At 41.7% G+C, this 14,176-nt stretch overlaps 1 protein-coding gene across 5 annotated transcripts in view; it reads left to right on the top strand.

Annotated features, from left to right (window-relative positions):
* Positions 1–14,176, top strand: part of PSD3 (pleckstrin and Sec7 domain containing 3) — a 926,316-nt gene that overhangs the window by 783,724 nt on the left and 128,416 nt on the right. For all 5 annotated transcript variants that reach the window (XM_075352479.1, XM_075352480.1, XM_075352481.1 and 2 more), the window contains one exon: positions 649–842. In XM_075352479.1, the coding sequence (XP_075208594.1) occupies positions 649–842 (194 nt within the window). The remainder of the gene's footprint in view (positions 1–648; positions 843–14,176) is intronic.

The raw sequence follows: 14,176 nt of genomic DNA, 5'->3' as shown, positions 1-14,176 counted from the left end.
GGCCATCATAAAACCCAGATCTCAATCCTATTGAAAATTTATGGGCAAAGCTGAAAAGGCAGTTGTGAGCAAGGCGACCTACAAACATGGCTGAGTTACACCCGTTCTGTCAGGAGGAATGGGCCCAAATTCCTACCAACAATTGTGAGAAGCTTGCAAAATGATATTCAAAACGTTTCACCCAAGTCATACAGTTTAAGGGCAATGGTATCAAATACTAATGAAATGTACAGTATGTAAACTTTTGATCTCGCAGAAAGTAATAAAAATGCCTTAAAACATATTCTCTATTATTATTTTGCATTTGGCAAATAGAAATAATTTTGATTCCTAATTGACCTAAAACGGGAAAGATTTATTCTGATTTTGTCAGGTAGTGAGAAAAACGTCCATGTGTGTCTTTACAGATAGTGTATGTAAACTTCTGACTTCAACTGTAGATAGATAGAAATTCATAGATATGTGATAGAAAACATGATAACATAGGGGGGAAGGAATAGCTAGAATTACATAATAGGTATGAGATAGATAGATAGATAGATATAGATAATAGATAGATGGATATATCGATAGATAGCAATGGTCTCCTGAATATCACAGAGTATGAATACATGTAAAACATCCTATTTTTTTTTTTTTTCTTAACAGAGATGATGTTGATGCGATGAAGAAATCCCCATCAGACAGTAATGATGACAAATCCAACGGTATGGGATCCAAGAGTGTTAGTCGGATTGGCAGCAGCAATCCATTCCTGGACATCCCCCATGATCCTAATGCTGCAGTTTACAAGGCTGGCTTCCTTGCTCGCAAAATCCACGCAGACATGGATGGAAAAAAAAGTAAGAAATTTAATGATGGTTTAAATTGTGTGCCTTGACCCTATTCTGCTGTGCCTTTGGAAAATATATTTGCATTTTAATCACGGCAGTCTGGCAAATTGCATTGCGAAGCACTGAGTGTAAAATGGAATGTGCTATGTGTTGGTTCTGTGAGCGCTCCATCACTGCACTGCTTATTTGCCATCCCCTAGTGCCGTTACACAGTAAAATGCAGTCATCATAACTGCAGTAATAAAAATATTCTATTTGCTACAAAACGTATGTAAATAGATTAAACCGACAAATATTATGCTAACGCCGGCAGTTGGTGGCTTTTTCCGCTCAGTCTACACTATTTCACTTGCCTCTAAATTCTAGCTACAAACACTACGGTATGTGGATGAGCTGAATTGTGCGCTTCTTACAGAAATTACCTTTGGCATCTTTCTGAATTATGGAAAATTGTTAAGATGTGAACCTCAAAAACAATCAGCCATGTAAGAAATAGTTTCAGAATGCATTAATCTTTATGCCCCGTTAAGTGAACACCTCCCGAAGACTCAGGCGTTACCAGGATAAAGCTATGACCACTTTGTTGTTAGCTTTCCTGCTAGTCCCACCTGTTTCATTGCTACCCGCCTGATAGCTTTGGATTTAAAGGGGTCTTTTCCCTACTTTCCATATGTTAGTCTAGCAGATTATGTGGACATCTTCGTAGATGACTCCTTAGTTGGGCCTTCATGTACGAGCCAGAATGAAGAGCAGGTAGAAAGAATCTTGATCTTAACATCTGCTGAGGGTTTGAGCGGATCCATTGTAATCAGCTGTTATTGAGATACCTCTAAGAAGACCTTTCATCCAATTTTTCATGCTGACCTGGACACAGGTTTTAATAATGGCTAAAGAGTGGAACAAAACAAATTTGTTTTGCGACTCTCTATTGCGGAGATATTGGCAATCAAAGTATTTGACCTAAAGAGCTAAATGGAACATGTCAGGTCTCCTATGCACCCACAACCATGAGCAGTTCTGGGTACAAATTCCTAATCCCAGCCTAATTGTCCCTGTATCTAGTAGCATACTAGATGTAGAGATAAAGAGTTCTTTAGAAAAAGTATTTCTAAAGATCCTTTATGATATCCTAATGAGCGAGGGGATTTTTTGCAAGGGCATTACTTCCCCTGACTAGTCCGCCATGTTAGCATGCCCACAGGGGCATACTAACATGCTATTCAATGCCCATTGCCCAATGTCATGAGTGGTGACAAGCGTGTCTGTTGTCACCACTTCAGACGCCGGGATTAGGCTCAGTGCGCATAATCAGATGTTCCCGACACTTCCGGGCATGCGCACTAGACCTCTCTGAAGCCGGGACACGTACACCCGGCTTAATAATGTGCATGACTGGAAGTGTGGTGACTGACCCTAACCCCGGCATCTGATGCAGTGAAACAGACACAGGTATGCGCGTCACTGTCGAAACTGGGTATTGAATAGCATGTTAGCATGCCCCTATGGGCGTGCTAAAATGCTAAGAAGGTGGACTAGTCTGGATAAATAACATCCTTACGACTAGTTCCCATGCTCATTAGCATATCATAAAGAATCTTTAGAAATAGTTTTTCTGAAGATCTCTTTATGTAGCCTACTGTAGATTGGCACAATTAGGCAGGGATTAGCAATATGCACCCAGAAGTGCTCGTTGGCTCTGGGTGTAAGATTTTACTGGGGTGTTTAAGTCTTCCTGCCTGCTTCTGATTGGTCAACAACATATACGAATGCATACATGTGTGTGTGTGTGTGTGTGTGTGTGTATATATATATATATATATATATATATATATATATACTGTATATGAATGTATATACATGCATGCCCCCAGAGAAAAATATTTCACTCCGCAGCCACTGTTACATCATTTGCCCAGTTCACCAGGAACAATATGGTAAAAGATCCTCTTTTAAAGGGAATCTGTCGCCAGGTTTTTTGCCATCCAATCTGAGTGCAAAAAAATGTAGAGACAGAGACCTTGATTCTAGTGATGTCACTTACTGGGTTACTTGCTGTAGTTTTGATTAAATCACTGTATTATCAGCAGGAGATTATAACTATTATCACTTTTAAAAAAGAGCTGGATGATTTTCTCAGTAAACATAACATTGTTGGTTTTAAGACCTTGTGCTTTTTGCGCTTTTTTTGAGTGCAGCTTTGGTGCCTGCATTTCCTTCCCTGCAAAGTGTATAAGATTTCATTTTTGCTGTGCACAAGTTGCAGGTTTTTTTTGGCTGCATTTTTGTGGTGACCTCGTTTCAGAGGTCTGGCAGGTCAATCCCCCGCTTATTCTGGGTCGACGGGGGATTGATTCCTGGCATCCAGCTAGATGCCGGTCCCCATATAGAGTCTATGTGGACCAGAATCTGGTGCAAAGGGGTAGGATCACATACTTCATATTTAGCGAGTCACCGGGGCGACTCTCACACTGCTCCCGCGGCCTCTAATTCTTCTTCCTGAGCCACTGCTTCCCCCACCCACCTATTGTCTGTGAATGGTTGCAGTCAGGCGAGCCCCCATGCTGAGTGACAGTGTGTCTGAGGCTTCCAATCACAGACGCTGGTGGGCGGGTCTATATTGTATAGTAAAATAAATAAAAAATTGGCATAGTATCCCCCTATAGTTTGATACCAGCACAGCTAAAGCCTGACAGCTGGGGGCTGGTATTCTCAGGCTGGGGATGCATATGGTTATTGGGCGCCCCCAGCCTAAAAATATTAGACAGCAACTGCCCGGAATTGCTGCATACATTAGATGCAACAGTCCCAGCACTTAACATGGATCTTTCCGATTGCCCTGATGCAGTGTAGTGAGGGAGTTAATGGTAGCCCACAGCAGCCAAGTCCTGGATTAGTAATTGCAGGCGTCTGTGAGACCCCCCCCCATCACTAATCTGTAAGTGAAAGTAAATCAACACAAACCTCAAAAAAATCCTTTATTTGAAATAAAAGACAAAAATAGGACACTCTTTCACCCCTTTATTAACCCAAAAACACCCCTCAGGTTCGCCGTAATCATAATCATCACTGCTACATCTGAAGCTCACAGCGAGCACCATAGAACTTAACAGCCCACTGTGAGACATCTCCACTGATCGCGCCGCTCACTTCATTCGCTGTGTGGAGCTCACAGCAATCAGTAATGTTCTTTTGCGCTCGCTGTGAGCTTCAGATGTAGCTTTTTTGCCACGGGTTCATTTTTCTGAGGCCAAAAACATGTATCTTTGTGGTCACCATAAAGATGCAGCGTGCACACATAGCCTGAATGATTTAGTGGCGAAATGTATAATTGGTGAAGGAAGGTTGAACTAAATGGACCTAGGTCTTTTTTTCAACCTTTGTAACTAAAAGACTAGTAAACCCACTTCCATGCAGGTGGGGTTATGTATAACTCTGCCTACATAAATGATTGCCAGCTTTCTTCCTGTGCACAGTGTACACACATAACCACTAATCAGTGGTGTGGGTGGGGTTGTGTATTACCCAGCCTTCACCTCTGATTGCCAGCATTCTGCCTTTGCACAGTGTACACAGAGAGCTGCCAATCAATGGTGTGGGAGTGGTTATGTATAACTCTGCCTCCACCACTGATTGTCAGCTTTCTGCTTATGCACAGTGTACGCAGAGAGCTGCCAATCGATGGTGTGGGAGGGGTTATGTATAACTCCGCCTCCACGATTGATTACTAGTTTTTTTGTTACACACAGTGTACACAAACAGTCGTGGAGGTGGAGTTATACATAACCCCTCCCACACCATTGATTGTCACTCTCTATCCACTGTGGCTCAGCAAAACGCTGGCAAAGTGCTTGCCAATTAATGGTGTAGATGACGTTACATATAATTCCGTCCCACCACTGATTGCCAGCTTTTTCCTTCTGCACAGTGTACACAGAGAGCTGCTAATTAGTGATGCGGGAGGGGTTATGTATAACTCCGCCTCCATGACTGATTGCTAGCTTTTTTGTTACGCACACAGTCGTGGAGGCAGAGTTATACATAACCCCTCCCACACCATTGATTGGCAGCTCTCTCTTTACGCTGCATTAGCAGAACACTGGCAAAGCACTGCCGATGAATGGTTTGGATGACGTTAAATATAATTCCGTCCCACCACTGATTGCCAGCTTTCTGCTTATGCAGAGTGTACACAGAGAGCTGCTAATCAGTGGTGTGGGCGGGGTTATGTATAACTGCACCTCCATCACTGATTGCCAGCTTTCTGCTTATACACAGTGTACACAGAGAACTGTCAATCAGTGGTGTGGGTGGAGTTATACAGAGATCAGTATTGAGACAACTGGTAGATCTGAAGCAGATAAAACCGTGATTTTATCATAACTGCTGCAAGCAGTCTAGTAAGTTTTACCAGTGGCAAAATCTGGTGATTCCCTTTAAGTCTGAAAGGGTTATCTACTTTGACAACTCTTTTAAAATATGGAGATAACATGTCTCTCCAGGACTCTTTCACAGATTACTTAATTTGCATGGCGCCTTATCCAAATTAGCACAGAAATGTATATAATAATTACATCACATAATGGACTAAAGTTGCATAACTATTGACTTTTGCTAACAATTTATGAAGCATTTGGTTGTCTACCAATATTTAGCTCACTGGTGGACACAGACCGATCAGGGCTCCTGTGCAAGAACAGTATATGAACCCATTGCAGTCCAATAGCTCATCATGAAGCACAATTCCATCTGCTTTGGAACTTGAAATAATATTATTTTTAATATATATAGCGGCAAGTACAATGTAATGGACCCATTTACATCTTGGGCCCCTGTGCTGCAGCTCAGGCTTCACCAATGATATGTCCGCCCCTGATTTAGCTGTCTAAGATGCTCTCAGCCAACACGCTTTATCATATCTGTATATATCTAGTGGTGGAATGATCAGAGGTAGTATATTTCTACGACTGGGAACTTTGCAGCCTCTAGCGCAAGCATCAAGTATGCTAGAACAATTCTTTTTTTGGTGATTTGACATTCATATTATTCACCCAAAACTATGCAGTGAAGCAAGAACAAGCCAAAAAGCGTTTCTTCAGTGTACCACAAATGAAAAAGCTATTTTCCACTGACAGCTCTACAAAATGAAATTAACTGTGGGTGCTTACTTGTATCCATGGATGAATTTGTCTAGATTATAATCAGTGACTGATTCCGAAGTCTATGAATTATAATGATCCCTGTCCTTGTGAGGAAGTGGCTAGTGTATACATCTAAACTCTCGATGTCATTTAATCTCCTGTCCTCCTCACTGGCGGCAGTTCTCCAGAAACTGGCCGTATACTATAGATTTTGGTCATCCGAAAAGACCAATGTAGACAATTTAGATATGTTTGCTGATAATCAGCACCCTTTTACTAGGGAAACAAGAATGACAATCGATGGCATATCTACTGAAACGTTTTAGATTTCTTCAAAGCTGTAGATAGTCGTTCATGACTATTGACACATCTGCAGCCCAACTCTGCCAATCCCTTCACTGGCTTCCCATCGCCCAACGACTCTAGTTCAAAACATTAACCATGACATACAAAGCCATCCACAACCTGTCTCCTCCTTACATCTGTGACCTAGTCTCCCGGTACCTACCTTCACGTAACCTCAGATCCTCACAAGATCTCCTTCTCTGCTCCTCTCTTATCTCCTCTTCCCACAATTGCGTGCAAGATGTCTCCCCCATACTCTGGAATGCTCTACCTCAGCATATCAAACTCTCCCCTACCGTGGAAAGCTTCAAGAGGAACCTCAAGACCCACCTCTTCCAACAAGCCTACAACCTACAATAGCCCTCAGCCCAGTAGACCACTGCGCAACCAGCTCTGTCCTCACCTATTGTACCATTACCCATTCCCTGTAGACTGTGAGCCCTCGCGGGCAGGGTCCTCTCTCCTCCTATACCAGTCTGTTTTGTACTGTTAATGATTGTTGTACGTATACCCTCTTTCACTTGTAAAGCGCCATGGAATAAATGGCGCTATAATAATAAATAATAACAACAATAGAAGCCCAGCCTAGGCCACAGATTATGGCAGAGATTGATCAGTGTTTTATCCTAATAGCTGTCCGTCCAAAAGGATGACCAGAAAACCACTGTATGAAATCCCTAACGTATGGTCATTTTAAGCCTACAAACCATTTTCTCTTTAATTATTGGTTTGATGTAACGTGAAGGAGACTGTGTAGAGGAACTTGGCTTCTGTCAGACTGCAGTAGTCACATGTACCAATTAATAAAAACAGCAGCTATGGTGGGAGTATTATGCAGGGAGAGTGAAATTGCAAGGCCAGGGCATGTAATTATAATTTCAATTTATAAACTTAATAAAGGAAGGCAAAATTGAACTTGCCTTCCAGGAAACTTCCCCTGCAAATCTTCTAATGGGAACTATGCATAGCTAATACTTTTGAGAGTTGGAACTTACACAGTGAGTTTGAAATAGACACTGTACACCCCCCCACTTTATAAATAGGGAAGCACGTTGACTCAGTGGTTAGCATTGATGCTTTGCAATGCTGGGGTCCTAGTTTCTAATTCCACCAAGGACATAATCTGCGAGGAGTTTGTATGTTCTCCCCATGTTTGCTTGGGTTTCCTCTCAGACTCTAAAGACCTACTGATATGGGAATTTATAATGAGGGACAGTCATGATGATCATGATGATGATGATTTAAAGCATTGCGGAATATGATGGCGCTATACAGTATAAGCAAAGCATAATAAATAATAATGAATGATCGTTCAACCAGCAGCAATCTCGGCCGCCTCCCCTACACAGGAGCACTTGCACTGCTGAGTACTTCCTTGTTCTCTATAAGGGAGACACTGCCAGACGTTAATGGCATATATTGCTGAGAATGGAATCGGACATGCCTGACCCCGTACATTTTAAACTTTTGGCTGAACCCTTCAATATCGGCGGGTTCAGCTAACTAATGTGTGTTGGAGCCTTTACTTGAATGTCAAATTTAAAGACAGAAGTTTGTAATGCAAATGTTCATATCACTTTGTAGAAAGATTGGCTTAAATGAAGTTCACTGGAGATTATCGTCTGCTGTTAAGCACAGAATCAGCTTCAAACATGCTGTGAATTATACAATCCATGGCACCACCTTTTTTCTGCCCATATTGTTTTCTGAAGCGTGTGAATGTGTGATATTCATTCCTAAATTTGGACAGAATTTCCAAAGTGTGAACATGACCTTGTAGGTTTTATTGCAATTTTGAAGGCTAGTTGAGAAAGTTGGGCAAAAACATTATTATTTAACAGCTTTCAGCTCGATCTCAAGCCATGGTGACCTGATGGATGAATGCTCTATAGGAAGTTTGATCTTGTGTAAAGGCCCTGTCACACACAGAGATAAATCTTCGAAAGATCTGTGGTTGCAGTGAAATTGTGGACAATCAGTGCCAGGTTTGTGGCTGTGTACAAATGGAACAATATGTCCATGATTTCACTGCAACCACAGATCTGCCAAAGATTTATCTGTGTGTGTGACAGGGCCTTAAGCCTTGATAGGTCCACGAGGGTCTTCTCTGACGTTTTCTTGATTTTATCAAGCCATCTGGTTGCTGGTCTGTCTCTTTGCATTGCTTCCTTCTATTCTTCTGATCATGATGTCCTTCTCCAGTGATTGCTTTCTTCGTATGATGTGCTAAAAGTAGGCAAAGCGTAGCTTGGTGATCTTTTCTTCAAGTTACATGTCTGGCTTGATTTGTTCTAAAATTGAATTGTTTGTTTTTCTTGCCATCCATGGTATTGATAACCTCTTTCTTCAGCCCTACATTTTAAAGGCGTTGATTCAAAGGGTTGTCTTGTTTCTTCAAAAATTGATCAATGCATCCATATGTTACTACAGAAAAGACCAAACTATGTATGAGCCATGTGTTTGTTACCAGTGAATTGTTTCTCAATATGAGGACCTTGTCCTGTGACTTCATTGTTGATTTACCCATGGCTACTCTCCTATTGACTTCCGGTGTTGTCGCTACTTCTTGAGTGATCATTGATTAGGTTGAAGTCCTGAACAACTTCCATATTGTCTCCATCCATCTCAAATATGTCCCGGTCGTACCTACCTGGCACTAGTAAATATGTTTGTCTTCTTTTTATTGAGTAGGAGTCCCGTGTTGGAGCTTTACATCTTGACATTCCGTAATAAGTCCTTCATTCCAACTACTCTTGTTGTTATCAATGATATATCATCTGCATATTTAAGATTATTGAAGATTCGTTCAGGAATTTTGATTCCTTCTTCTTTTTTGGCAAGTACAACCTTCCTTAAAATACAGTAGCTTCTGCATATAAATTGAAGAAAAATAGTGACCGTATGCAGCCTTGTCTGACACCTCGCTTTACTTTAAACCATGCTGTGTCACCGTGTTCTGTTTGGACTGTAGCTTCTTGGTTGATTTATAAGTTCTGATGAGGCTGATCAGATGGTTCAGCACACCCATAGCCTTCATGGTATTCCAAAGTTTCTGGGGATAAATACAGTCAAAGGCTTTGCTGAAGTCAATGAAGTAGAAATAGTTAGCAACATCTGCATTTCTTATTCCTCTGCCTTTTGTAAATCTTGCTTATTCTTTGACAACTCTTTGTCAAAGTAAAGGGTGCTTTACACGCTGTGACATCGCTAACAATATATCGTCGGGGTCACGTCGTTAGTGACGCACATCCGGCGCCGTTAGCAACATCGCAGTGTGTGACACCATGGAGCGATGATCAACGAGCGCAAAAATGTGAAAAATCGTTGCTCGTTGACACGTCGTTCCTTTTCCAAATATCATTGCTGCTGCAGGTACGATGTTGTTCGTCGTTCCTGCGGCAGCACACATCGCTATGTGTGACACCGCAGGAACGACGAACATCTCCTTACCTGCGTCCACCAGCAATGAGGAAGGAAGGAGGTGGGCAGCATGTTCCGGCCGCTCATCTCCGCCCCTCCTCTGCTATTGGATGGCTGCCGTGTGACGTCGCTGTGACGCTGCACGAACCGCCCCCTTAGAAAGGAGGCGGTTCGCCGGCCAGAGCGATGTCGCAGGGAAGGTAAGTCCGTGTGACGGGTGTAAGCATTGTTGTGCGTCACGAGCAGCGATTTGCCCGTGACGCACAACCGACGGGGGTGGGTACGCTCACTAGCGATATCGGTACTGATATCACAGTGTGTAAAGTACCCTTAAGACTCTGTAAGATCTTCAATTGTATTTGGCTGGCATGAAGTATGAGCGCAATAGTTCTATATTTTCCACAGTTGGTAGCATCTCTCTTCTTTGGAATAGGAATAAACACCGATTTTGTCCACTCCTTGGGCCATTTACCAGTTGTCCATATCTATTGATACATGTTATACGTATGACATCAACTGCTGCTTCAGAAGACTTTATTAGCTCTATTAGAACATTGTCACATCCAAGTGCTTTTTTTTTTGACAGAAGCTTTATGACAGCAAGGACTTCGTCTTTTGAGATGTTCAGTTCGCTATAATTTCCAGTCTCCGTTTCTTTTCATATCAATGAGTCGTTCTAAAAGAGCTCCATGTACTCTTTTCATCTTTCCGTGATCTGTTCTGGCTCAGTTAATTTGTTCCCGTTGGCTTCTTTCAACATTTTTTTATTTTAGCTTTTTACGTTTTTGACTTATTAAACCAAGTTAGCTTTAGGCCTGACCACTTAGCGGAATAGTTTCACTACATTAGAGCTACTAGAATACATTAGGACTAGTATATAAGAATGTAAATTATTCCTGATGACTGCAGTTTTTTTGCACTATATTTTACAATTTACCTGCGATTCAATGACAATATACTGTATATCATAGAGCAATGTGATAAAGGCCAATATAAATATTCTGTATAAAGCTAACAAATGTTCCAGCAAATATGACCACTTTAGACAGAACATTTAACCTCTTTGCAATGTGGCCATTTTCTGTTTTTGTGCTTTTGTTTTTTCCTCCCCTTCTTCCAAGAGCTATAACCTTTTTGTTTTTCTGTGAATATAGGCATGACTGCTTGTTTTTTGTGGAACGAGTTATACTTTTGAATGACGAGGGGGCGAAACAGGTAACCATGATAACTATGGTGGCACAGCCTAATTGCGGGTACAGGGGAACCTCAGCAAATGACACAGATATTACCACTACATAGTGACTATATAGTAGTAGATATCAGTCCTGCAGCACATACGAGAGGTTACAGTGCAGATACAGCTAGTGACTTACACCTGACGTTCTTTCGGATGGAATTGTTCGCCTTTCTCCTTCTTTTCCATCTGGGCCAGACCAACATGACAACTGCTTCCAGCCACAACTCTTCTCCAGAGATTACAACAAAGACACATTTGACTTCTTGAGTTTCTGGCACTGTCCCCATCTATTCCCAACCTGCACAAACTCCTCATCCTGCCGTCACCCCAATACTGAGCCGCTGCTGCCGTATCTGTTCGTATTACTGCACCTGCTGTGTGACACAAAAACCATTGCTCCTTCTACTGCCCCACCTAGTAATGGAACCACTGTGCCCCCCACATACATTAAAGTTAAAATGTTTAGGGTCACTTAGATATTTCCTTATTTTTTAAAGGAAAACACATTTTTTTTTTCAATTAAGCTAACATTAAATTAAACAGAAATACACTCTATACATTGTTAATGAGGTAAATGACTATTCTACCTTCAAACGTCTGGTTTTTAATGCAATATTTACATAGGTGTATAGAGGCCCATTTCCAACAACCACCACTCCAGTGTTCTAATGGTACATTGTGTTTGCTAACTGTGTTAGAAGGCTAATGGATGTTTAGAAATCCCTTGAAAAAACTTGTGCAAGTATGTTAGCACAGCTGAAACCGGTTTTGCTGTTTAGAGAAGCTATAAAACTTACCTTCCTTTGAGCTAGTTGACAATGTGGAGCATTACATTTGCTGGTTCCATTAAACACTCAAAATGGCCACAAAAAGAGAACTTTCATGTGAAACTCAACAGTCTGTTCTTGTTCTTAGAAATGAACGATATTCTTTGCAAGAAATTGACAATAAACTCAAGATTTCCTTCAATGGTGTGTACTACTCCCTTCTGAGGAGAGCACAAACAGGCTCTAACCAGAGTAGAAAGAGAAGTGGGAGGCCCCACTGCACAACTGAGCAGCAAGACAAGTACATTAGAGTCTCTAGTTTGAGAATTCGACTCCTCACAGGTCTTCAACTGGCAGCTTTCTTAAATAGTACCCGCAAGAAGCCAGTGTCAACGTCTACAGTGAAGAGGCGACTCCGGGATGCTAGCCTTCAGGGCAGAGTGGAAAAGAAAAAGCCATATCTGAGACTGGCTAATAAAAGGAAAAGATTAATATGGGCAAAAGACAGACATTGGACAGAGGAATATCGGAAAAAGGTATTATGGACAGAATGGACCGACGAATCGAAGTTTGAGGTGTTTGGATCACACAGAAGAACATTTGTGAGATGCAGAACAGCTGGAAAGTGCCTGGCACCATCTGTCAATCATGGTAGAGGCAATTTGATGGTCTGGGGTCATGGTGGAGGAAATGCGATGGTCTGGGTTTTCGTTGGTGATGGTAAAGTGGGAGAGGCTATCACTCCATTTTCAACGCCATGCCATATCCTGTGGCTAGCGCTTGATTGGAGCCAATTTTATCCTACAACAGGACAATGACCTAAATCACACCTGCAAATTATGCATGAACTATTTAGGGACAAATCAGGCAGCTGGTATTCTATCTGTAATGGAGTGTCCAGCCCAGTCACAAGATCTCAACCCTATTGAGCTGTTGTGGGAGCAACTTGACCGTATGGTACGCAAAAAATGGCCATCAAGTCAATCCAACTTGTGGGAGGGGCTTCTGGAAGCATGGGGTGAAATATCTACAGATCAGCTCAGCAAATTAACAGCTAGAATGCGAAAGGTCTTTAAGTAAAAATCATTATTTCTAACCAAGTCAATGTCTGGACTATATTTTCTATTCATTATGCACCTCATTTGATAAATAAAAGTATGATTTTTCTTGAAAAAGACAAAATTGTCTGGGTGACCCCAAACTTTTGAAGTGTAGTGTATGTCACACACATTTCCCACATGTCTACTTTACATCAGCACAATTTATGAAACATAATTTTTCTTTGTTAGGAAATTAGAAGGGTGCAAAGTTTATCAGCAATTTCTCATTTTTCACACAACGTTTCCAAAATCATTTGAAGTGACTAAACCTAGGTGACAGAAAATACCCAAAAGTAACACCATCCTAAAAACTGCACTCCTCTCTGCTCAAAACCACATCCAAGAAGTTCATTAACCCTTTAGATGCTTCACACCAACTAAAGCATCTAAACCTCAAATCTTTCATTTTCACAAGGGTAGCAGGAGAAAATGCACCATATACTTTAGTGTACAATTTCTCCTGAGAATGAAAATACCCCATATGTAGTCAAAAACTACTACTTGAGGCACAGTGCAAAGTGAAGAAGGGGAGGAGCGCTATATTGGAGTGCAGATTTAGTTGGAATGGTTTGCGGGTGCCATGTCACATTGGCAGAGCCCTTGAGGTGCCAGAACAGTAGAAATCCCCAAGTAACCCCATTTTACAAACTATATCTAGGGATGCAGTGAGGATATTGACACCACAGGTGTTTCACAAAATGTTATACTATTGGGCGGTGAAGAAAAAATAATTACATTTTTACTACTAAAATCTTGTGTTAATCCCAGATTTTCAATTTTCACAAGGGGAATAGGTAAAAATAGACCCCCTAATATGATACACAATTTCTCCTGAACGTGGCAATAAAACACATGTGACTGTACTGTAATGTTTGGAGGGACGGCATGGCTCGGGAGGAAAGGAGTGCCATTTTATGTTTGTAGCACAGATTTTCCTAGAATAGTTTGTGGACTCCATTTGCTGAGCACCTAAGTGCCAGAACAACAGAAACCCTCTCAAGTGACCACATTTTGGAAATTATACCCCTCTGGGAATTCATCTACGGAAATTACACCCCTCTGGGAATTCATCTACTGGTGTAGTGACGATTTAAGGGTGCTTTACACGCTGCGACATCGCTAACGCTATATCATCGGGGTCACATCGTTAGTGACGCACATCCGGCGTCGTTAGCAACATCGCAGCATTTGACACCAAGGAGCGACGATCAACGATCGCAAAATCGTCAAAAACGTTGATCGTTGACACGATCGTTGATCGTCGCTCCTTTTCATAATATCGTTGGTGGTGCATGTCGCTGGTTGTTCGTCATTCCTGCGGCCTCACACATCACTA

The sequence above is a fragment of the Anomaloglossus baeobatrachus genome, chromosome 1 (assembly GCF_048569485.1).
Source record: "Anomaloglossus baeobatrachus isolate aAnoBae1 chromosome 1, aAnoBae1.hap1, whole genome shotgun sequence".
Classification (NCBI taxonomy): domain Eukaryota; kingdom Metazoa; phylum Chordata; class Amphibia; order Anura; family Aromobatidae; genus Anomaloglossus; species Anomaloglossus baeobatrachus.
The sequence above is the reverse complement of the archived record's forward strand: the minus strand, read 5'-3'. Positions and strand labels throughout refer to the sequence as shown.